At 36.5% G+C, this 23,245-nt stretch overlaps 1 protein-coding gene across 1 annotated transcript; it reads left to right on the forward strand.

Moving 5' to 3' along the window:
* The first annotated feature begins 872 nt into the window (after positions 1 to 872).
* On the forward strand, positions 873 to 17,991 carry LOC131823787 (transmembrane protease serine 11B-like). The gene is made up of 10 exons (XM_059161003.1): positions 873 to 883; positions 2,197 to 2,315; positions 8,848 to 8,963; positions 9,049 to 9,116; positions 10,885 to 11,045; positions 12,667 to 12,705; positions 13,747 to 13,921; positions 16,250 to 16,509; positions 17,061 to 17,203; positions 17,830 to 17,991. Exons 1-10 carry the CDS (start codon positions 873 to 875, stop codon positions 17,989 to 17,991), a joined length of 1,254 nt encoding a protein of 417 aa, XP_059016986.1.
* Positions 17,992 to 23,245: the final 5,254 nt, after the last annotated feature.

Here is a 23,245-nt window from a genome sequence, read left to right on the forward strand (position 1 = left end):
TATGGAGCTGGTTAAATTCATTGAAGATTAATTTTTAACCTGTTTTGTTTGTTAAATGAGTTCATTCTGGAATGCAGATTTCTGTTAAAAAAAAAAAAAGGCCAAAATTAATCTGCTAAGTGAGAAAGTAAATTGTCTCATGAATGGAAACCTTTTAAATATTTAAAACATCATTTAAATAATTTCAGCTATTATTCAAAAATAATAATCAATTCCTAGTGTCCATGCATCACAGTTACTAGAGGAAGGGTTGAATAAAACATAAACAACTATGATGTTTTAGATATAAAAGTATATCCTTATTTATAACAGGAAGAAATTCATAATGAAAGGGAACAAAGCATCAGTGCTATTGTTAACAAAATGTATTCTCTACCACTTCCCAGAACTTCTAAAAGGAGCTTCCAAAGAAATATAAACGATAATCTGGTGATTACTTATACAGAAACCATTTCAGCTACTTTAGAGTCATTATTCGGGGCACATAATGTTAAAAGTCCTTCAAATTAATTTGCACATTTCAGAAAGACTAAGCTACCAGACTAAGTTACCACTGACTAATCCAAAACAAATCTGAGACCTCAGTATCACAGTAAACATTTCTACTTATTTGAAAAGATTTATTATCAGATAGTCATTGGGTTCTAAATAGCTATTAATTACCTTAATTGCATACTCCTTTTAAAGAGTGATTCATCTAGTGTAAAAAACACAATACCTAAATGGCTCTTTGCTCTGAGGAAGAGATTAAACAGCAGGATTCTGGTATGAAAGCATACGTGGAATGCATCTGAAATAGGGAGTTTCTTTGAGGAGCTTTGACAAATAATTCTGGTTCTGGGAAACACTAATTAACAAGTCATCAAAGGGGTATGAAGAAGAGGTAGGATTAAGAATAGAGAACAGAGCAGAGAGGGAATAAAACTGGGTGGAGTTGTACAGTTGGGTCATAAGGTATTATTTGGTTTTTTTTAAAGAAACTTCTCTACCTAAGTATAAACTGGTTCTAGAGGGATCAAAACAAAAAGATTCTCATATTCATAGGGAATATCTAATGTGCCAAATATATCCTCTGATTATAAACTCCTCTGTTTTACAAGTTTTGTTTTAGGTGATGCAGAATATGAAAGATTGAGGAAACTGCTTAAGCTACTTTGAAATTTGAAATCAGATTTTTTTTTTAAAGATTTTATTTATTTATTTGAGAGAGAGTGAGAGGGAGAGAATGAGCATGAGCAGGTGAGGAAGGGCAGAAGGAGATGAAATAGCAGGCTCCCCACTGAGCAGGGATCCCAATACAGGGCTCCATCCCAGGACCCAAGTATCATGGCCTGAGCTGAAGACAGACTTCTAACTGACTGAGCCACCCAAGTGCCCCTGAAATCAGAATTTTATGAGTGCTTGTTAAAGCTCTTTCTCCAAATCAGCAATTTCATGACATCATGTCTTTTAAAATACAAGTGATAAATAACTAGTGCCCAAACTTTATATAGATTCGACTGAGGGTAACCATAAGATCTAATTATAACTCTAGACCACTCCATTTGGGTGATACCAAGTCACCATATTTTCTGATTATTTTTCATCTAATTAATTAGCTTTGATGATGAAACTTACCTCTTAATTTATGTGACTCAAATAATCCAGTTTATTGTAGAAACATTAGAAAATATAGTTAAGAAAAAAGTAAACGAAAAAGAAAACTCTACCTATAATCTTCTAACATAACAGTGGTTATGGGATAACTGAGGTTGGCATCATGGTATTTCCTCTCACATTTAATTAAAACTTACAAATGGTTATATTATATATTTGTTTATAAATTTAAATGTCTGTATACATAGTATGATTATAGTCAAAATACAATCAGACCACACCTAGTATTTTATAACCTGCTTTAGATAAATAAAAAGAGCAAATCAATTTCTCTTCAGAGAAACCAGGCATCTCTGAAGTGAATCTTGCTCACTGCAATATTCCCAGAAGCTAAAATGGTACTCAACTATGATTTGTTTAGTAAATGAGTATTAGGGTGTACCCTCTTTCTGTTGTTTATGATGTTTAAGGCTTCTATGCTTCATGCTGAAATAAGGACCTATTCATAAATTATATATTATGTTATATGAGTTGGAGGAGAGCCAGGTAAATTTAGAATGTCTATCATCGGATTTGAACCATTTTTTTTTCCTTTTATAGGCATGGCATGTCCTCCCGGGGAAGATCTTGGTCAGCATGGGTGGTGATCTTTATTTTTCTTGGAGTGACAGCAATCTTGGGAATAACTATTGGTCTTCTTGTTCATTTTCTAGCAGTTGGTCAGTATTGCCTACTTTTCATTTTCACCTTGCTACTAAATCTCCTTTTATTTTTAGAAGTGGGTAAGAAACATGAATATTAAATTTTTTCATGGGAAATTTCTCATCTATTTACTGTTATTTCAATGTAATAATTCTCTGTTATTTAATACCAAGGTTTATAAATTTTTTTGAATCAAATGCCTCCTTGAGCCACTCTGTAACATATTACCAACTATGAGACTATGGACAAAACTGAAAATTTCAATATTTTGAGGCCAAAATGCATTGTCAATAAAGGAGCTTATGAAATAGGTTAGTAGTTGAATTGTTATATCTTTTGGTAAGTATATATAAAAATTTGGAAATCCTACTCTTCTTGGCTCAATTCTGGTTATTAAGATATAATTGCTAAATAGCAATGAATAATCCACAAATGTATCATCTTTTTAAAAAATTTAGTTCAATTTAATTAACATACAATGTATTATTAGTTTCAGAGATAGTTTAGTGATTCATCAGTTGCATATAACACCCAGTACTCATTACATCAAGGGTCTTTCTTAATGTGCATCATTCAGTGACCCCACCCCCCCACCCCCTTCCCCTCCAGCAACCCACAGTTTGTTTCCTATAGTTAAGAGACTGTTATGACTTTTCTCTCTCTGTTTTTGTCTTCTTTTCTCTTCCCTTCTCCTATGTTCATCTGTTTTATTTCTTAAATTATACATATGAATGAAATCATATCATATTTATCTTTCTCTGACTTACTTCTTTTGCTGAGCATAATACCCTCTAGTTCCATCCATGTCATTGCAAATGGCAAGATTTCATTCTTTTTTTGATGGCTGAAATATCTGTATCTATATCTATATCAATATATCTCACCTCTTATTTATGCATTCATTTGTCCATGGACATCTGAGTGCTTTCCATTATTTTGGCTATCATGGACATTGCCGCTATAAATTTTGGGGAGCATGTGCCCCTATGAACCACTATGTTTGTATCCTTTGGATGAATACCTAAAAATAGTGCAATTGTTGGGTCATAGGGTAGCTCTATTTTCAACTTTTTGAGAAATCTTCATACTGTCTTCCAGAGTGGCTGCACCAGTTTGCATTTCCACCAACAGTGAAAGAGGGTTCCCCCTTCTCTGCATCCTCGCCAACATCCGTTGTTTCCTGCGTTGTTAATTATAGCTGTTCTGACTAGTGTGAGGCAGTATCTCATTGTAATTTTATTTGTATTTCTCTGATGCCAATTGATGCTGAGCCTTTGTTCATGTGTCTGTTGGCCATTTGTATGTCTTCTTTGGAGAAATGCCTGTTAATGTCTTCTACCCATTTCTTGACTGAATTTTTTGTTTTTGGGGTATTGAGTTTGATAAATTCTTTAAAGATTTTGGATACTAGCCCTTTATCTGATTAGACACTTGCAAACATCTCCCATTCTATGGGTTGCCTTTTAGTTTTGGTGACTATTTCCTTTGCTGTGCAAAAGCTTTTTATCTCGATGAGGTCCCAATAGGTCATTTTTGCTTTTATTTCCATTGCCTTTGAAGACATCTCTAACAAGAACTTGCTGCAGCTGGGGTAAAAGAGGCTGCTCTCCTATAGGATTTTGTTGGATTCCTGTCTCATATTTAGGTCTTTCATCCACAAAAATGTCTCATCTAACGGTAGATAGTAGAAGTGACTATATGTTTTTATAAATTTGATATTATCTTAAAAATCGTTGTTAACACCACATTCAGAAATCTTGGTATTCCAAATTATTTTTACCTTTTAGAAAAATAAAACTTTAAGTTTGTGAAGCTATTTAATATTTTCAAAGAAATTTGACATCCATAATTCCACTTGATCCTCATGATAATTCTTTGAGCTAGGGAGGGTAAGTTTTACTACTATCACTGTTTTCACATGCAAAAAATCAAGATTGAGAAAAGAAAAGTGTTTATTATTATAGGCTTTTAAGTGTCATAGATGAACATAAACCCAGACCTTAACATTCAAGTGTATTATTCTACTTTATCATAAGTTTTTCTGTTTTATTTCTCTGAAATTTATTACCCTATACAATAATGAAGAATAGGAAGCATTTTCCTAATACAAATTCCAGCTTTTTCTTCAACCTGGCCTCTCCTTTGTTTTCCCTAACCATCTTTTTTTTTTTTTTTTCTTTTAAAGATGTATTTATTTGAAAGAGAGAAAGAGAGTGAGAGAGCACACTGGGGGAAGGACAGAGGAAGAGAGTCTTCGAGAAGACTCTCCACTGAGCACAGAACCCTAGGTAGGGCTTGGTCTCACCACCCATTAGATCATGATCTGAGCCAAAACCAGGAGTTGGGTGCTTAACAAACTGAGCCACCCAAGCGCCTTATGTTTTCTCTAACCATCTTGGTTTCAAACTTCAGAACTTGTCCTTCAGATGGGTCAGGTATGCATACCGTCTCTGGCCTGCTATGTTGACCCCTGAACTCTCTGTAGTCTGGATCCTTCTGTCCTCTGTTTGATTCTGCTCATTAAAAAATAACGTTCATTATATAATTTCCCCTTAAGGAAATTTGCTCCAATTTTACCAAATCAAGCCCTGTGAAGAAGCCCAGTAGCTTAATTAGTTATCCTTCCAAAATATAATTTGTATTTTAATGAGTCTCTTCTGGAGAAACAGTGCATTCATGGACTGGAGTGGTGCACCAGGGAGGACGGCAGACATCGTGGCTCAAGCAGGACATGTGTGGGATGAAAATTTGCCCTTGACTTTCTCTATTCTCTACATGGTTAACCACCTACAATTTCAAATACAAGGCTAGATGGGCTTATATTACCTGTAATTAAGTTAATTGAATTAGGTTCCTTGTGCAATAAAAATACACATTCAAAACTCTTGGAAAGGCCGTCTGGAGTCAGTCTGAAAGATGGATTGGCTCTAGGAATCTGAATTAGAAATGAATACAATCTTTGTTAATACTAAGAGCAACTTAAGTTGGATGACACCTAGAATAATCTCTCATTCAAGTGGTATGAAATTAGTTTCTCTCTCTGAATATGTCTATCGTTTTCAAGCCATTATTTTTCACTTTCTACTTCTTGGGTTAACTCAGATTAATATTCCACAAGGATCATTATTCTAGAAATGACTGGTTCAGCTCTTCCTTAACTATTTTATTTAACAAAACTATTTCGAAAAGCTTACACAGACATTTATAAACAAATGATAAATCCTTCAGATAGTTTATCTAGTAGTTCTAAACCCTGGTTTCCTCTCAGAATCACCTGTGGAGCTCTTCCAAAGAAGTATCCATTCCCTTAGGTTTTCTGATTCAGTGAAACTGGGGCAGGGCCCACCCATGTAAGCCTTTTAGAAGCTCTGTAGTTATTCTAATAAATAGATAGTGTTGCAACCCATAGGTCTAAAGCGATATTTTATAAAGGTGGTAAAATATATTTCTATCTTAAAATATAGATTTTATTATAAACCTTGGGATAAGATATGGAAAGATTACTACCTAAATACTGATCATTGCTATGTCTATAAAATTATGATTTTAATTATGATGTGATTTTATACTATTATTATGATTTACTTATGATTATGATTTTATAGGCTGCAGTGTAGGGTACAGATAGATTCCCATTCAATTTATCTAAGTAATTGTATTATTCAGCTCAAGCTGCCATAACAGAATACCACAGACTAGGTGTCTTAAAACAACAAATATTTGTTTTCTCACAGTTTTGAGGGCTGGAAGTCCAAGATCAGAATGTCAGCAGGGTTAATATAGCTTCACATGCCCTTTTTTTCTGTGGTATATGGGGTTGGGGGGTAATTTTCAGGAGAGAGAAAGAAGGATCATTCTCTTATATCTCCTCTTATAAGGCTATTGGTTTCTGATTTAACCTAATGATCTGATTTATGATCTGATTTAACCTTAGTTACCTTGCTAAAGGCCTTATCTCTAAATATAGCCACATAGGGGGTTAGGGCTTCAACATATAAATTCTAGGGGACAATTCAGATTATAAAAATAAGCAAGGGAAAATAAACTAAAATATTGCACCTCAAATCAATCTGATTTTCCAGTAATATAACTACACATATCTAAACATCATGGTTTCTTTAAATATGGGCATGATATGTATGACTTTTGACAAATTAATCTGCCTACCTGGGACATCTGCGTGGTTCACTTGGTTAAGGATCTGCCTTCAGCTCAGGTCATGATCTCAGGGTCCTGAGATAGAGTCCTACATCAGGGTCCTTGGAGCCTGCTTCTCCCTCTCCCTCTGCTCCTCCCCCCACTTGTGCAAGTGCACACACTCTCTCTCTCTCACACACACAGACACACGCACACATATATTCTCTCTCCCTCAAATAAATTAATAATATCTTTATGATAAAATAAAATAGTTTCCTAAAAAAAAAAAAAGAAAGAAAAAGAAATCTGCCTCTCTGTAAATACCCAAGTTCAGCATACCGGATGTAACACAAAATTAACAGATTCTAGTTGTTTGCTCTTCTATTTGAGGATAGACTTCATAGATCAAAAGCATGAAATGCTAAGAAAGAGGCTCTTGGAGTTTATTTTTGCAATGTAGTCTTTGGGATTAATGAAAAAATGTCCAGGAGGCTAACGTGATATACCAACATGCACACCCAATTGGTGGGAGGATTTAAAGTAGCTCCTCTAACTCGGTATGCATTATTCTTTCAGAAAGACCTTAGGTAACTTCTTAGAACCTAGCATTTGATTTTTATATATACCTCTTGCCATGAGGAAAAATATAGGAGACCATTGAAAGATAAGAAACTAGTTTTTATTTTATCTTTTTTAAAAATTTTATTATGTTATTTTAGTCAGCATACAGTACATCATTAGTTTTTGATGCAGTGTTCCAAGAGTCATTGTTTACATATAACACCCAGTGCTCCATGCAATATGTGCCTTCCTTAATACCCATCGCTGGGCCAACCCATTCCCCACCCCCTTCCCTTCTAAAACCCTTAGTTTGTTTCTCAGAGTCCACAGTCTCTCATATCTTAGATTGAAATGATATTCCTGACTTCCAGGATAATGAATTATTTCAGCTCAGAGATCATATTTTTTAAACCCTATTATTAACATTCCTTAGAGATTATGTGGTACTATTTTTTTTTTTAAGATTTTATTTTACAGAGAGAGAGAGTGTGAGAGAACACAAGCAGGGGGAACAGCAAACAGAAGGAGAAGGAAAAAGCAGACTCCCCACTGAGCAGGGAGCGGGGCTCCATCTCAGAACCCTGGGATCAGGACCCAAGCCAAAGGCAGCCATTTACCTGACTGAGCCATCCAGGTCCCCTGGTACTTTTTTAAATGGATCAAAAGTACTGTTGTTCTCAAAATATATGAATGGCTAATTGCTTAACCAAAACAGGATACTATTTTATATTAGTTCCAATTTTTGTTTCTTATTTTTTAATTTTTTTATTTTAATTCATTTCAGTTAATCAGAGGTACAAGTCTGTGATTCATCAGTCATACCTAGTGCTCATTACATGACCTGCCCTCCTTAATGTCCATCACCCAGTTACCCCATCCTCCTACCTCCCTCCCCTCCAGCAACTCTCAGTTTGTTTCCTATGATTGAGAGTCTCTTATGCTTTGTCTCCCTCTCTGGTTTCATTTTGTTTTATTTTTTCCTCTCTTCCCCTAAGATCATTTGTTTTGTTTCTTAAATTCCACATATCAGTGAGATCATATGATAATTGTCTTTCTCCGATTGACTTATTTTGCTTAGGATAATACCCTCTAGTTCCATTCACATCTTTGCAAATGACTTTTTCCTATTTTTAGAAGTACATGCATGATGTGGAAGAACTACCTCTAGGCTTGTCCTGTTTTACATTGCAGTAGCCAAATATATTAGATAAAGCCATTTACATTCAGGGAGCAGACAGAATGGAGAATGTGAGACCTTGTGATGCTCACCAAACACCAGCCACCATATACTGGAGGGAAGTAGAAGGGCAGTGGGAATTCCTCAAGGAATGACTACAAGGAATAGAAAGCAGGCTGATAGACAATGAGGCAGAAGAAAAATAATAAGACGGTATAGATCATCCAGAGAGTGAAGGGGAATGTTTGTAATATTTCCTTATCAGAATATTTCCATATCAGAAGTGCTTAGAAAGAGGAACTGGGTAATCACTATTATGAGAATTTAGATTGCATATGAAAAATGGGTTTCATCTCTAGTGCACACTCAGGTGGATGGTTAGTGATTGCCTGGATTGCTGTTTTAAGGTGGATCCTGAGGATATTCCTGGCTTTAATAGGGCAGTAACATCTATTATCATATGAAGAAAGGAGGAGTATCACTTCATGAAAGCTGGGGGTTGCCATTTCTAGAATGAGTGGATATTCACTACCTTTCATTGCTTTCCACTTTCTTTCTCCCTCCCTCTGATTATTTAAAAATCTGGGTCAAATGTTAATTTCGAGACAAAGCTATGGAGGGATTTGAGGGTATTTGTTATTTTAAAATTCTTTGAGGATTTTTTTGTTTCATAGGAAGGATTTTCTATTACCAAGGTGATTTTCATATTTCTGGAGTTACATACAATGATAGTTGTGAAAATGGAGCTTCACAAGCCAGCACTGATCTGAGCAAAAATATAGAGACTAAGGTAAGTCAGAGATTTCTTTTAATAATTTCATAATAAATTTGATCGAAAATGATATGGTGGCCACTTTGTTTCTCTCTCTTGACAGATGTTGGAGGCTTTTCAAAATTCGAGTATATATAAAGAATATATCAACTCTCAGGTCATCAAAATTCTGTAAGTGCAAATTCCATCAGGATCTTATGGAAGGGAAGGTAGATGATATGTAACATCATCCATGGTTTTAATTAAGAACAATAGAAAAAATAGAAAGAAAGTGATGGAAAGAAAAGAAAGAAAGAAAGAAAGAAAGAAAGAAAGAAAGAAAGAAAGAAAAAAAGAAGGAAAGAAAGAAATGAAGAAAATAAAGAAAGACAGACCCATAAATTAAAATGTCATTGCAATTAACAAATTTCTGTGCAGAATAGGAACTGTTCTGGTCAAATGTGTAATCCTGCCGCTTCCAGTTGGCGACCAAAGAGAAGAATTAGGCACAGACAAGTCAGCTGCCAGAGACTGGGAGCAGGGGACCACAGTCGAAAAGGACGGCTGCCACGAGCAACTCCACAGTCTCACTTTCATCTAACTAACAAGGGGCGCTTCTAGGAAGAGAAAGGAGCGGGAACCGATAAAGGAAGCAGGCGGTTTTCATTCCACCCTGAGCTGACCGGGCGTTCCCGGCTGCCCGGCTTCATGGTCCTACATGGTCCTTCTCCCCAAGACCTGTTGCCAGCATTTGTATTTCTTAAGGCCCTATCTAAATGTGCTTGGTAACTAGTAAAATCCTCCAGGGGTTACAGTTTAAGTAACAAATTGTTCCGAGGGGCAGCAGCATAATCCCCACACTTGAAGGGTAATTGTAAGGCTATTGGTAGCAGCCAGTCCTAACTGACTGCTATGATGAAAGATCATTTTAACTCGGTGAAAAAAAGAGTCTCATCTGATTGCTTTGCTACGGACCTACTAGCTTCCTCTTCTCCCATTCACATCCATCTGGCCATACCTTTCCTAAAATAATCTTTTGGTCTCTTTAGTAATCACTATCATTATAATGACTGTGAAGCAAAGTGAATTTTAGTGTCATTTAAGATAAAATTTGTCTAAATAGGACTTTGAAGTATGCTTGAGGATGCTGATGGCCAAGAGGGATTCAGGGAGGAGGGTCTCACGGAGCACAGGGGATGAGTGATAAAGCAAGAGAAAGCTTATAATTTGGTAATTGCCAATATCCATTCTGGGGAAATTCGGAACTTCCAAAACAAAACAAAAAATTCCAGCTGGCCAGAAAACCAATCAACTAACCTACTTACAAGTGAAAGCTTTCTATTGAAAATAGAAGTTGTGGGTATTTTAAAAAATTGTGACTTGTTTTGAAGGTCTTCCCAAATGAATTAATCTCCTTTTCTAATTAATAAAAAGAATGTAATGAATATATAGATAGTGGATATTCTCTTTATGCTTTAGAGTTACCTTTCTGAGATTTCTCATTGTACAGCTATATTGGCATAGAGATGTATAAGAAATAATAGGGAGAAGCTTAGTACCGGCTCCTGAATATATGTTAGGAGTTATCTTTCAAATGGTTCCTGGTTCTGCATTTATCTCTTTTTCTAAAGTTATTAGAAAATATCTCCACAAGGACATGGTTTTTACTGTTTTAATAAAATCTTAAATCAATCATTTGTTGACCAATACTCCTTTTCTCACATGTGTTCAAAATACTCTGATTTCTAGTTTGTAATTCACATATCCCATGACCAATTCCTGTGAACCAGTCAGAAGATTTTTAGAGACCTTTACCCTTTATACATACTGAGACAATATCTGTGTATTGTTCTTTAGAATATGTAAAGGAAATATGACAAAATATAGGAAATTCAATGTATTCACAAAATGTTTACAAAAATCAAGAAACAGCAAACTAGAAGATTTCTGTTTTTTCTAGTCCTGATTCCAATGGCTCAAGTGTACGGTTCCAGCTGACATTCAAATTTCCTCCAGCAAAGAGGGATAGCATGAAGACTGAAATTGAAGCTATCTTCCATCAGATATTGAAAGACAACATGGCATTCTGGAATGCAGTCCCTACTTCCATGAGACTCATAGGTATTTCACTTATTTCCATTATTTTCTGTTACTTGGATTTGGGGGCTCTTTGAAAAAAAAAGTGCTAGGAAAAAAATGAACCAGAAGTTTCAGGAATTTGCTTTGGGAAGAAAAATATACTTCTTAAATTCTGGTACTCCTACCAATGAGTTGGCATGAAAGGGGCAGCACTATAAACATATCTGAAGACTGATAAGAAGGAGGGCTAATGTGTGGGCATATACTTGAGCTTGGAAGGTTTCATGTTTTTGTATGAAAAAGGAAGTGAAGGACTCTAATTGAAGCATTATTCCTCCCCTCTACTCTTGTCAGGATCTCATTATAGGAAACAGATTTAGGACTTGATCATTTAGTGTGGAGATGGGTGCGTAAGACGGACGTTGGAGATAGGGAGTTCTCACTGCTACTTGTGAAAGAATGGGAATGATAACTAACAGAAAAAAATTGTCTGGAATAATTTCCTAGAAAACAAGGGAACAAAATTATTTCGCCCCAGTACATGTAGGAAGTGAAGTCTGTAAAGATCTTGAAGATCCTGCAAAGCTCTTGAACCTCTCATTTCGATTGTTAAAGGCCTGTTAGGTAATAAGCATGTATTTCAGAGCTCAGTTTTGTAGTTTTCTAGACTGAGAGTTGATCCTAGTGTACTTGAAGTCTATCAAGGCTGATAACTTCCAGTTATAACTCCTTTGCCTCACAATCCTTGTCACCAGTGGACCAAGTGAATTTGAGCTAGAGCTTCTCAAAAGAACAACACAATTGCTCTGTGGGTAGCTGTTGGGAAGGAAGGCTTCCCCTCAATGCCCTAAGGGTTTAGTCATCACTTGTTGGTGGGTCTTCTTGTAGTTCCCTGCTCTTTCTTTTTGTCTCTAAAATCTTTTCCTAGGGGCACCTGGGTGGTTCAGTCAGTTAAGAATCTGATCTTGGTTTTGGCTTAGGTCAAGGTCTCAGGGTTGTGAGATCAAGTCCTTCATGAGGCTCCATGTTCAGCAGGGAGTTAGCTTGAGATCCTCCTCCTCTCCTTCTGCCCCTCCCCCTTCTTACACTGTCTCTCTCCCTCTCTAATAAATGAGTAAATCTTTTAAAAAATATAATAATAAAAATAAAGAATTAAGTCTCTTCCTAATAGAAAAGAGACTTGAATTTAAGTTAAATTCACAAAATTTCATAATTCAGTCACAGATATGAGATGACTCTAAAGGGGAGAGGCCCAATGGAATAAAATTTTAATTAGAATTTTTCTTTTTATAGATAACTCTGAGCATTTTCAGAGAGATGAGAATTATCATAAGGAAAAAAATCCAAAGGTAATTAATTCCCAGTCCCTCTTTAAGTGAGAATGTCAGCTTCTCACCTCAGTAAATATTTTGCTACAACTATAACAAAATTGAGAGCTCTGCTTTATATTTCCTTTCCCCTGTCCTATACTACTTGGTAGATATGTGTAGAGATGGTCAAAATATAAAAAGTAGGAGGGAGAAGGGTTGTTAACTGCTATGTGAACTAGTCTGAATAGTTAAAGGTTGAGTATAATTGGGCTAGGAAGGTAGCATGTATGTTCTTAGATTAAAGATAATTGCTTGATTATATTTTATTAATTATATGTTTCTTTTAATTTCAGAAATCAGCAAGGCTAATGTTGAAATACTTACCAACAACTGTAAGTTTAGAAACTATGATATATTTAACATTCACAAATATTTCCCTATCATTATTCTAAAAAGTGTCTTGAAATATATCATTAAGTAGTCCATTAATTAATCTTTATAAATTATTGGATATACCAGATATATATCTGGAATTTCTTTTGAAAAACACTGGCCTTTGAATTTTAACATTTGGAGTTGTCCAAAGGATGAAATGAGAACTGATTTCAAAAATGTAATCATGAGTGAAAAATATAATATCTGAGTAAGTTAAAATAAAAAAGACTGAAGGGAAAAAAGACAACTTAGGATAAGAAAATATAAAAGTAGGCTATATCAAATACATTTATTATAAGATAAAAAATAGTTCTGAAATCTTTTAAATGAATTCTTTTTAGAGTATCATGTTGCACACAAGATACATCCATGCATTCATTCACTCAATGGTGTATCTATTATCTACATGGGACTTTATAGATAGTGCTTCGTATGCTGTACGAGATACAGACATAATGAAATAAAATCTCCACCTTCAAGAAATTTGCGTCTAGTGGGAGAGATGAGAATTATAGCAAATAGATAAAATAAAAGTCATCAAAAGATGCTCAAGAGAGAAAAAAGTATAAGTAAAAGTCACCCAAACCAAGATGGAGTCAGCTACCATGATCCCAGTACATTCTGGAAAAGACACAGCATTGCTTAGTAGCTGCTGGACAACTACTGAAGGGTTTCAAGTAATACTTTAAGATGTATTTCTCGTCAAGAATAATCAAAGAGGGGCACCTGCATGGCTCAGTGCGGCACCTGGGTGGCTCAGTGGGTTAAGCCTCTGCCTTCAGCTCAGATCATGATCTCAGGGTCCTGGGATCAAGTCCTATATCAGGCTCTCTGCTCAGTGGGAAGCCTGCTTCTCCCTCTCTCTGCCTGCCTCTCTGGCTACTTGTGATCTCTCTCTCTGTCAAATAAACAAATAAAATTTTAAAAAAAAGATTCTCTTTAAAAATAAAGGAGTAATCAAAGATAGCTGCTCCTATGTAAATAAATCCTTTCTTTAGGTTGTGGAAGATCATCCAACAGTATCATACCAGGCAACCGAATTGTGAATGGGGAAAACGCCCTGGTTGGGGCATGGCCATGGCAAGCCAGCATGCAGTGGAAAGGTCAACATTATTGCGGGGCATCTCTGATCAGCAGCCGGTGGCTATTATCTGCAGCTCACTGCTTTGCTAAGTAAGTGCAAAATTCTGACTAATTGTAGGATTCTGGGTACGCGGGACATTTGGGTCATCTGTGGGGACTGGCCTAAATGTGTGAACATTCACCAAAGCCAAATGAAATGTATAATTACCTGCATACCTGAAGGGCAGCAGAAGCATTTAAATTTGTCAAAGAGGAGGGGCTCATGGGTTGCACAGGTGATTGAGCAGCCAACTCTTGATTTCTGCTCAGGTTGTGATCTCAGGGTGGGGTGGGAGCTTGTATCAAGCGCCACACTCAGCACAGAGTCTACTTAAATTTCTCTCTCCCTCTCCTTCTACCCACCCCCACGCTTGTGCACATTCACTCTCTCTCTCTAAAATAAATAAATAAAGCTTTAAAAAAATAATAATTTGTCAAAGAGGAAAAGGTGAATAGAAGTAACTCACATTTTGAGAATAGCTACTTGGACCTGACATTCAGTGCTTTATTGACATTTACATTTTATTTAATCATAACAATAATTCTGTATGGAAGGTATAATTTAATCTATTTAAAGGTGAGGAACCTAGGTCTGAATGAAATGGTGATGTAACTTGGCAAAGTTCATACAGTTATTAAATTAACAGAAATTGAATGTAATGCCAGGTATGTCTGATTTCAGTTACTACATGCTTATTTGCCTTGTCCTCCAGGTGCTCACTACCTAACTGAAAATATTTAAATGTGATATATTCAAGGCATTAATCAGCATAGTATAGTAGCTGCCACACTTACAACAAGACAATACGTTCTGTGAAAATTTGATGAAGAAGGTGAGCATATCCAGCTGAGGGATGAAGATGTAAGATTAACCTGGACCCTATAGATAAAAGATTTGATTGATGGGGTAGGTAGATGGGAAAGAGCAATACGCCTTTTGGATCTGGAAAACCACCTTCTTCAGATGCGTTGAGGTGGAACAACCCAGGTTGTATTCCGTAGACAGCAAACAAAAAGAACAATTTGAAGTAAAGAAGGTTTGTTAAAAGAATTAGAAAATACATCCTGGAAAATTTTTTGTATTGTTTGGGCACATTTCTAATTGACCAGTTTATTACTTCCTGAGAAAGTCTCTATAAAGCATGGTTGCAGGATCTGTCTCCGAAGCAATTTTTAAAAAGTAGTCGATACACAGAAGACCACCCAGAGGACTTGTTCAAAGTATGGGTCCTTCAGCATCACGCTAGATCTCTCTCTTTTTTTTTTTTTTTTAAGATTTTATTTATTTATTTGACAGACAGAGATCACAAGTAGGCAGAGAGGCAGGCAGAGAGAGAGGGGGAAAGCCGGCTTCCTGCTGAGCAGAGAGCCCGATGTGGGGCTCCATTCCAGGACCCTGGGATCATGACCTGAGCTGAAGGCAGAGGCTTTAACCCACTGAGCCACCCAGGCACCCCACACCAGATCTCTTAAATATAAATCTCAGGAGGTGGAGCCTGAATTGATTCTAAGGGAGCAGAGTTTAAGAATCACATCGAGGGCACCTGAGTGGCTCAGTGGGTTAAGCCTCTGCCTTCAGCTCAGGTCATGATCTCAGATCCTGGGATGGAGTCCCGCATCGGGCTTTCTGCTCAGCAGGAAGCCGGCTTTCCCCCTCTCTCTCTGCCTGCCTCTCTGCCTACTTGTGATCTCTGTCTGTCAAATAAATAAATAAAATCTTTAAAAAAAAAAAAAAAAAGAATCACATTGAGTGTGGGCAGTCACTGAAAGTTTCAGAACGGGAGAAGGATTGAAACCACTACAAGTTTTTGAAAATTAGAAACAAAAACAGCAACTGACATTTTGAGGGAAGGTGAGAAAAATTAAACAGGAAGTCAGGTCTTAAATTGAGAAAGAGTTTCAGTGAAGAACTGGAGAAATAATCAGAAAATTTAAATTAGAAGCCAAAATGCACTTAGTAATAGGGTGACCGGGTAAGAACAAATGACAAATTTTTTATGTACAAAGATGTCCAGAGCCTGCCACAGGCTCTTGGAACCCGGGGTGTTTGACAATAAGAGTGATTCTGGGCCCCGCCCACTGACGCTGCTCATGTGACTCCTACCCAAGTCAAATGCTCAGAAACTGGGTGGGGTTTTAGTAGCAGAAGACATCCCTGGCTCTAGCTAGGAGGATTTGCAGAAATCTGACAGATCTAATAGTCCTTAGCACTGTTTTATTTGCCATATCTTTGTGTCAAAGGCATCCTTAAAAATAAAAATATGGTACTTTCTTGTGTTGGCTGGGAGCCTCGTGCTTTATAGTTATGAGGTAATAACCACTATGGACACTGTTATTGCTCAAAAACTGCATGTATTTTAATTAAATTGTGTCTTTCAGGAAAAATAATTCAGATGATTGGACCGTCAATTTTGGAACAGTAGTAAATAAACCATATATGACACAGAAAGTCCAAAACATTATTTTTCACGAAAACTATAGCAGCCCTGGGGTTTATAATGATATTGCCCTTGTGCAGCTTGCCGAAGAAATCTCTTTTACAAAGTATGTTCGTAGGATTTGCCTTCCTGAAGCCAAAATGAAGCTTTCAGAAAATGCCAGTGTTGTAGTTACAGGATGGGGAACACTTTATATGAATGGTAAGTTTTTCTGTAAAAAAGTAATAGCTTCATGGGAATCATCATTTAAACAGTCAATTAATCAATCACTCTCTCATGCAATTAATCAGTCAGTAAATATACCAAAAAGAAAACCAAGGCGTGGGACCAAATTGTCTTCAATTTATAAAATATGAATAAGAATTGGAAGAGTTGGGGGTGCCTGGGTGGCTCAGTGGGTTAAAGCCTCTGCCTTCAGCTCAGGTCATGATCCCAGGGTCCTGGGATCAAGCCCTGCATAGGGCTCTCTGCTCCGCAGGGAGCCTGCTTCCTCCCCTCTCTCTCTCTGCCTGCCTCTCTGTCTACTTGTGATTTCTCTCTGTCAAATAAATAAAATTAAAAAAAAAAAAGAATTGGAAGAGTTGGAATTATGTGTGAGGTAGCCAGCGGCAGTAAACACCAGAAAGGGACCAATCTATGCTGTGACAGGCCTGGCGCTTGCTGACCAAAACAATCTGCTTTATCTATATATGTTCCTTGTCTCCACAATCAAAGTTAAGATCTCCATAATACACAGAATTTATTGCCTTTAGGTCCCCTTCCAGTAAAACTTCAGCAAGCCTCTTTGAAGATTATTGACAATGAAGTCTGTAATGCTCCGCATGCATTATCGGGCACAGTGACGGATAAAATGCTATGTGCTGGATTTATGTCAGGAAAAGCTGACGCTTGTCAGGTATGTATAGACACATCAAATCATTTTCTCCCAAAGTACTAATTAAATGGAAGTTTTTGTCAACACAAAATTTTTGTGCATGTGAATGATTTCCATAGAGTAGATTAGATTGATCCACACAATGGATATTTACTGATCCCAGTTACGTATCCGACACCAGGCTAGATGCTGGGGATGCGCTGGTGAACAAAATCCCTGCTCTCATGGAGTTTTCAGTCTAGGAGTCCATACCAAGGACAATCTTGCCTGGGAATAAAATAAAGTTGTCCCTATTTTCTGGGAAATCTGCACAATAGAATGCTACCTCTTCCTTATCCAAGATGCAGCAGGAGGTCTAGTATGTGCACACTTCTCCCATTCCTCATGCTTCATTATGCATCATTTTCTCCATAGTCAAGGCTGAACTCCTATAAAGTCTGCTCTGTCCAATCCAACCTATGGCAGTTATAGGCAATATATTTTAGTTTGTAGTTGCTCTGGGTTTTGAATAAACCCAAGTTCTACAGTTCCGAGCCCAAAAGAGGATAAACTATTTTCAGTGCCCAGGGGCTTTTGATAAATCCAGAGAAACAGTAAAAGGAAATTCTTTGATGGGGCAAGAAACATGTCTTCCTATCTTCTTCTAGAATGACTCTGGTGGACCACTAGCTTACCCGAACTCTAGAAATATCTGGCACCTTGTTGGAATAGTAAGCTGGGGTGATGGATGCGCTGAAAAGAATAAGCCAGGTGTTTACACACGAGTGACTGCTTATCGTGATTGGATTACTTCCAAGACTGGACTCTGAAAGAAAAGTAACTTTGGAATGGAATATAAAGACAACTGCAGGGTATTCTTATCTGCTGCTTTAAGTCTTTCTCTTTGATTGTTGATATAAATTCTTTTCTTACATTCAAATACATAAAGGTCTTTATAAATTTTATTTTATCTAAAACACTATCCATTCATTTAATTATCTATTCAGATAATATAGGAAACAGCAAAGAAAAAAAAAGAAAAGATGGCCAAAATATTTTTATTAATAGCCTTGTTCTTTTTTTGGAATTTTTAAATTTAAATTCAATTAACTAAATCATAGTTTAGTTCTGATTTATCTTACCTTTATATTCAGAATTTACCTTAATTTATTTTTCAAAATTTAAAGAAATACATATTTTGTTAGTATGAGAACATATATGCTGGGTCTACCAAATAAATTATTTTTCATTCTTTAAATTATTATTTTGTCAGATAAATTAATAGACAGTCATTTTTATTTATACGTGAGATATGATCTTGGAGTGGAGAAGGAATATGAACTAGAGCATTTCTCAATTTATAGTAAAGGAAAGTAAAGACTAGAGAGGAAAAATTATTTGCTTAAATTCACTCTTCAGTTGTGACCCTCATGTGAACTTCCCCTGGTAGACTTTAGATCCAAAATTAGTCGGGAATACAAAAATAATTTTTAGGTTGCAATTATTTATATGACATTTTATTCATGTCATCTTTTTGATATTTGTTTGTCTTCACTTATAGCAAAAACAATGTGAGGTCTTCAAGGGCAGGGAACTGTGTGACAGCTATTGTAATAAGTCTCTTAACAGTGCATGTACAAATAAATGTATGGAGGGCTGACTTGTAGCCTCTGCAAATTATTTACCCTTTGTAATTTCCTAAAATAAAAAAAAGGTAACTAATATTTTCAAAAGCAGCTAAAATAAACTTGGAAAAACTCCCCACTTCTTTCTCAGGAAGGTCATACATATTTATTGAACACCTAGAGTGTTCCAGGAATATCAGGTATAGACACAGTATCTTCTTTCAAATATGCTGCATTCAATGGACAAAGATGGGCAATAAACATATACATTAGAGGATTCTGGGTTGTGATAAATGTAATGAAGAAAACAAAAATAGGATAGGAAATAGTGGGGAAGATGAGGGGTGCTTGAGACTGGACAGTCTGAACAACTTTTCCAAGACAGTAGCATTTGAACTTTACCTGAAGAGGCAAAACATATAAAACACCTGGGAGAAAGAGAAATCCTAAAGGAGCAAGCATATGTCCTCAAGAGAAATAAATGAGGTGGCCATGTGGGCGGAAGGAAGGCAAACATGGCTGAAGCCCGGCAGGGAAGTGAGGATGATGGAATATATGAAGACATGGCTGGGGGTTAAGTCAAATAAGACTTTGTAAAGACCTTGGATTTTATTTTAACTGCAGTGGGGGCCCCTTGAGTTTTCTAAGCAGAGGTCTGAGTGAGATGACCTAATATCACACTTTGAGAAGATCGCTTTAACTTTGGTGAGGAGAATGGACTGGAGTTGGAGTGAAGGTTCATAATGAAAAGCACAAAGAAAGATTAGAAATCTATTATACTTGTCCTGGCAAGAAACGAATGCATATTCACCCTTTTCCTTGGGTCAGGAGCTTAACTAGGATAACAGAAGGAATCCTTTTATAAGCCAATTGGATTTATCAAAGTAGCAGGAAAAAAAGACATATGCTTTTTTAGTTTAATTCCATTGCTAAGAGATGTAAGAGGTATTACTAGCTATCTCTTAGTCTTATAGATACTTAATTCAGAAGCCAGATATCTGTGAACTTATTTCTTTCCTCCCCAGCATTGTGAGCATGGTGTCTTAGTCAGTTTAGGTTGCTAAAAAATTACCATAGCCTTAGTGCCTTAAACAACATACATTTATTTCTTACAGTTCTGGGGTTAGGAAGTCCAAGATTAAGGTGCCAACAGATCTGGTGTCTGATGTAAGGGCTGCATCTCCAAAAACCATAATATCAGCGATTAGAGTTTCAACATAAGAATTTTGAGGAGGCACAGACAGAAGGTCCATAGACCATAGATCTCAGTCTGTAAGGGGGAAAATCAGTTGAAACTAAGTGAACCCTAGCACTGATTGGGTAGGGTTAGGGTTTTCATCTTTTTTTTTTTTTTTAAAGATTTTATTTGTTTATTTGACAGAGAGAGATCACAAGTAGAGGGAGGAGCAGGCAGAGAGAGATGGGGAAACGGGCTCCCTGCTGAGCAGAGAGCCCGATGCAGGACTCAATCCCAGGACCCTGAGATCACGACCTGAGCCAAAAGCAGAGGCTTAACCCACTGAGCCACCCAGATGCTCAGGGTTTTCATCTTTTATCTAGCCTCAAATTAACCAGCTAGCTTCAGCTTTAATAAAGAGCTATTAATAATGACTTCCTTTTTCAAAGATTGCATTTATTTATTTATTTATTTATTTTAACGTTTGTTTATTTGAGAGAGAGAAAGAGTGTGTGAGCGTTTGTGAATGGGGGGAGGGGCAGAGAGAGAGAGAGAGATTGAATCTCAAGCTGACTCCACATTGAGCATAGATCCCAAACTTGGGGCTCGATCCCACAACCCATGAGATCATGAACTGAGTTGAAACCACGAGTTGGAAACTTAACTGACTGACCCACCCAGGTGTGCCAAGGATTGTATTTATAGTAGAAATATCTCCAAACTATCAGCAGATGAAAATTAGAAAACTTTCATATTGATGCATTTAGGAAACACTTTCACGAAAGAGGAAAAAAGTGATGCAAAGTATTGGGGTGCCTGTGTGACTCAGAGGGTTAATCCTCTGCCTTCAGCTCAGGTCATGATCTCAGGGTCCTAGTCAAGCCCTGCTCTCTGTTCAGTGGGGAACCTGCTTCTCCCTCTCTTTCTGCCTACCTCTCTGCCTACTTGTGATCTCTCTTTCTGTCAAAAAAATAAATAAAATCTTTAAAATATATATATATTTTATATGTATAATTTATATATATATGATGCAAAGTATTGAGAATTATTTTAAATTTATATTTTCTATTTAGTCTTAGATATAGACCTAACAGTCCAAAGCCTACTGGAAATTCTATTCCCTTGACTGGAATTTTTCTTGCAAACTCACAAATATCTTAATGTTTTCCTTACTGAGTTTAAATACTATAGTCAACCATGACCCATGTCTCTACTGCCCTAGCTTCCTTCTCTATTCACCAGCCAGCCTGCCCAAACCACAACTTGGTTATACTCCATTCTCTAACTTTTGGGTATATAATCTTGTTTGGTGAGAGCAGTTGGAGAAAAAGGCACACCATGCTCACTAGTCTCACTTTAAAATCATGATCCCAAATCTCAAATAGGTCCTTAAAACTCCCAGAAAATCCTTTTGCACTCTAGTGAAAACCCTCTCAACATTCTCCTAAGTAACTCCTTCACCCTTCTCTCCTTGTTGTTAATTTAACAGTTTCTTCTCCTTACACTTACCTGATAATTTTGCTCATTATTTCACCAAGAAAGAAGAAGGAATCAGATGAGAGTTCCTACTAGCACTTACCATAAAAATCCATCAATCTACTTGTTTCTTCAAGGGCAATATAGGCAAGTAAACTCTGGAGCTAAACTGCCTGTGTCAAACCATAGCTTTCCTGCTTACTAGATGTATGACCTCAGACAAATGGTTAGACATCACCATATCATGTTTTCCTTGATATGACATGGGGATAAGAGTGTATCTACTTCACCATGTTATTATGGAGCTTTGAAGAAGTTAACAAATGTAATGCACTTAAAACACATAGCAAACGCAAGAGCTGTTAGCTATTACTGTCATCTGTCTGTCCTTTCGTTATAGTGGATCAACTGTTGGATTAACACCAATCTAAGGCCAAACTCTACACCTGTGATAGCCTCTCTGCATTCATCTTCTCAAGGACTTTGTTTCTCTCACTGTCACCCACCCCTCTTATATCATCAGTTTTACCCTCTGTACTGGATCATTTCCATAAACACAGCAATTCTATAATATTTCCCAGACAAAAACAAAGTTTTTTTTTTTAAACCCTACATTTCTTTCCTGCCATATTTCTCTGCAAATATGGTTGAAAGTATTGTTTCATCTCTTTTCCTTCTAGTTTCTCAAACTCATTCCAGTCAGGATATTGACTCAGAAACTGCTTTAAAACCATATCTCTCAAGGTCATCAGTATATTCCATGTTGCCAGCTTCAAGGCTCAATTATCAATCCTCCTCTTATTTAACCTATCAATAGCATTTAGTACTCTTGATCATGCCCTAGTAAAACACTTTTTTTGCTTTATTTTTTCATTGAAGTATAGTTGACATATAATTTTGTATTAGGTTAGGAATATAATGTATTGATTTGACAGTTATATATGAGATTATATGAGATATATGGATATATATGAGATATATATGAAATATATAAGTGCTATAGTACTTATATAATAAATATATTTTAAATCTATATTATGTATATATATGTATAAATTTATTATGTATAAATGTATATAATTTATAATTATAAATATATTATAAAATGCTTACCACAATGTTACCACCTATCACCATATAAAAAGTAATGACAATATTTTGACTATATTCCCTATCCTGTATCTTTCATCTCTGTGACATTTATTCTATAAATGGAAGTTTGTACCTCTTAATCCTTTTCTACTATTTTGCTTTTCCCCATACCCTTCTCCTCTCCAGCAACCACCAGTTTGTTTTCTGTATTTATGAGTCTGTTTCTGGTTTTTTTGTTTGCTTATTTGTTATGTTTCTTAGATTTCACATAAGTAAAACCACATGGCATTTGTCCTTCTCTGTCTAATTTTTAAAATATTTTATTTTTTTTTAAGATTTTATTTATTTCTTTGACAGAGATCACAAGTAGGCAGAGAGTAAGGCAGAGAGGGAGAGAAGAGGAAGCAAGCTCGCCATTGAGCAGAGAGCCCAATGCGGGGCTTAATCCCAGGACCCTGAGATCATGACCTGAGCTGAAGGCGGAGGCTTTAACCACTGAACCACTCAGGCACCCCTTTAAAACATTTTATTTGCTTGGATTCCAGAAAAAAAAAAAATAAGAATACTCTTTTGTAATCTTTCTATGTCATCAGCTATTCCTTCTCAGTCTCTGCTACTGGATCTTCTACCTCTTCCTCAACGCTGAATGTTGGTGTGCCCCCGGGCTCAGTCCTCAGCTCTCTGCTCTTCTTTACTTACACTCATACTCAAGAT

Source organism: Mustela lutreola, chromosome 1 (genome assembly GCF_030435805.1).
Source record: "Mustela lutreola isolate mMusLut2 chromosome 1, mMusLut2.pri, whole genome shotgun sequence".
Lineage (NCBI taxonomy): Eukaryota > Metazoa > Chordata > Mammalia > Carnivora > Mustelidae > Mustela > Mustela lutreola.

Excerpts from the sequence above, each read along its gene's own strand:
- LOC131823787 (XM_059161003.1), top strand. Across the intron at positions 8,964-9,048 it reads GCAAAAATATAGAGACTAAG|ATGTTGGAGGCTTTTCAAAA; the intron begins GTAAGTCAGAGA and ends CTCTCTTGACAG. Across the intron at positions 16,510-17,060 it reads GGGAACACTTTATATGAATG|GTCCCCTTCCAGTAAAACTT; the intron begins GTAAGTTTTTCT and ends TATTGCCTTTAG.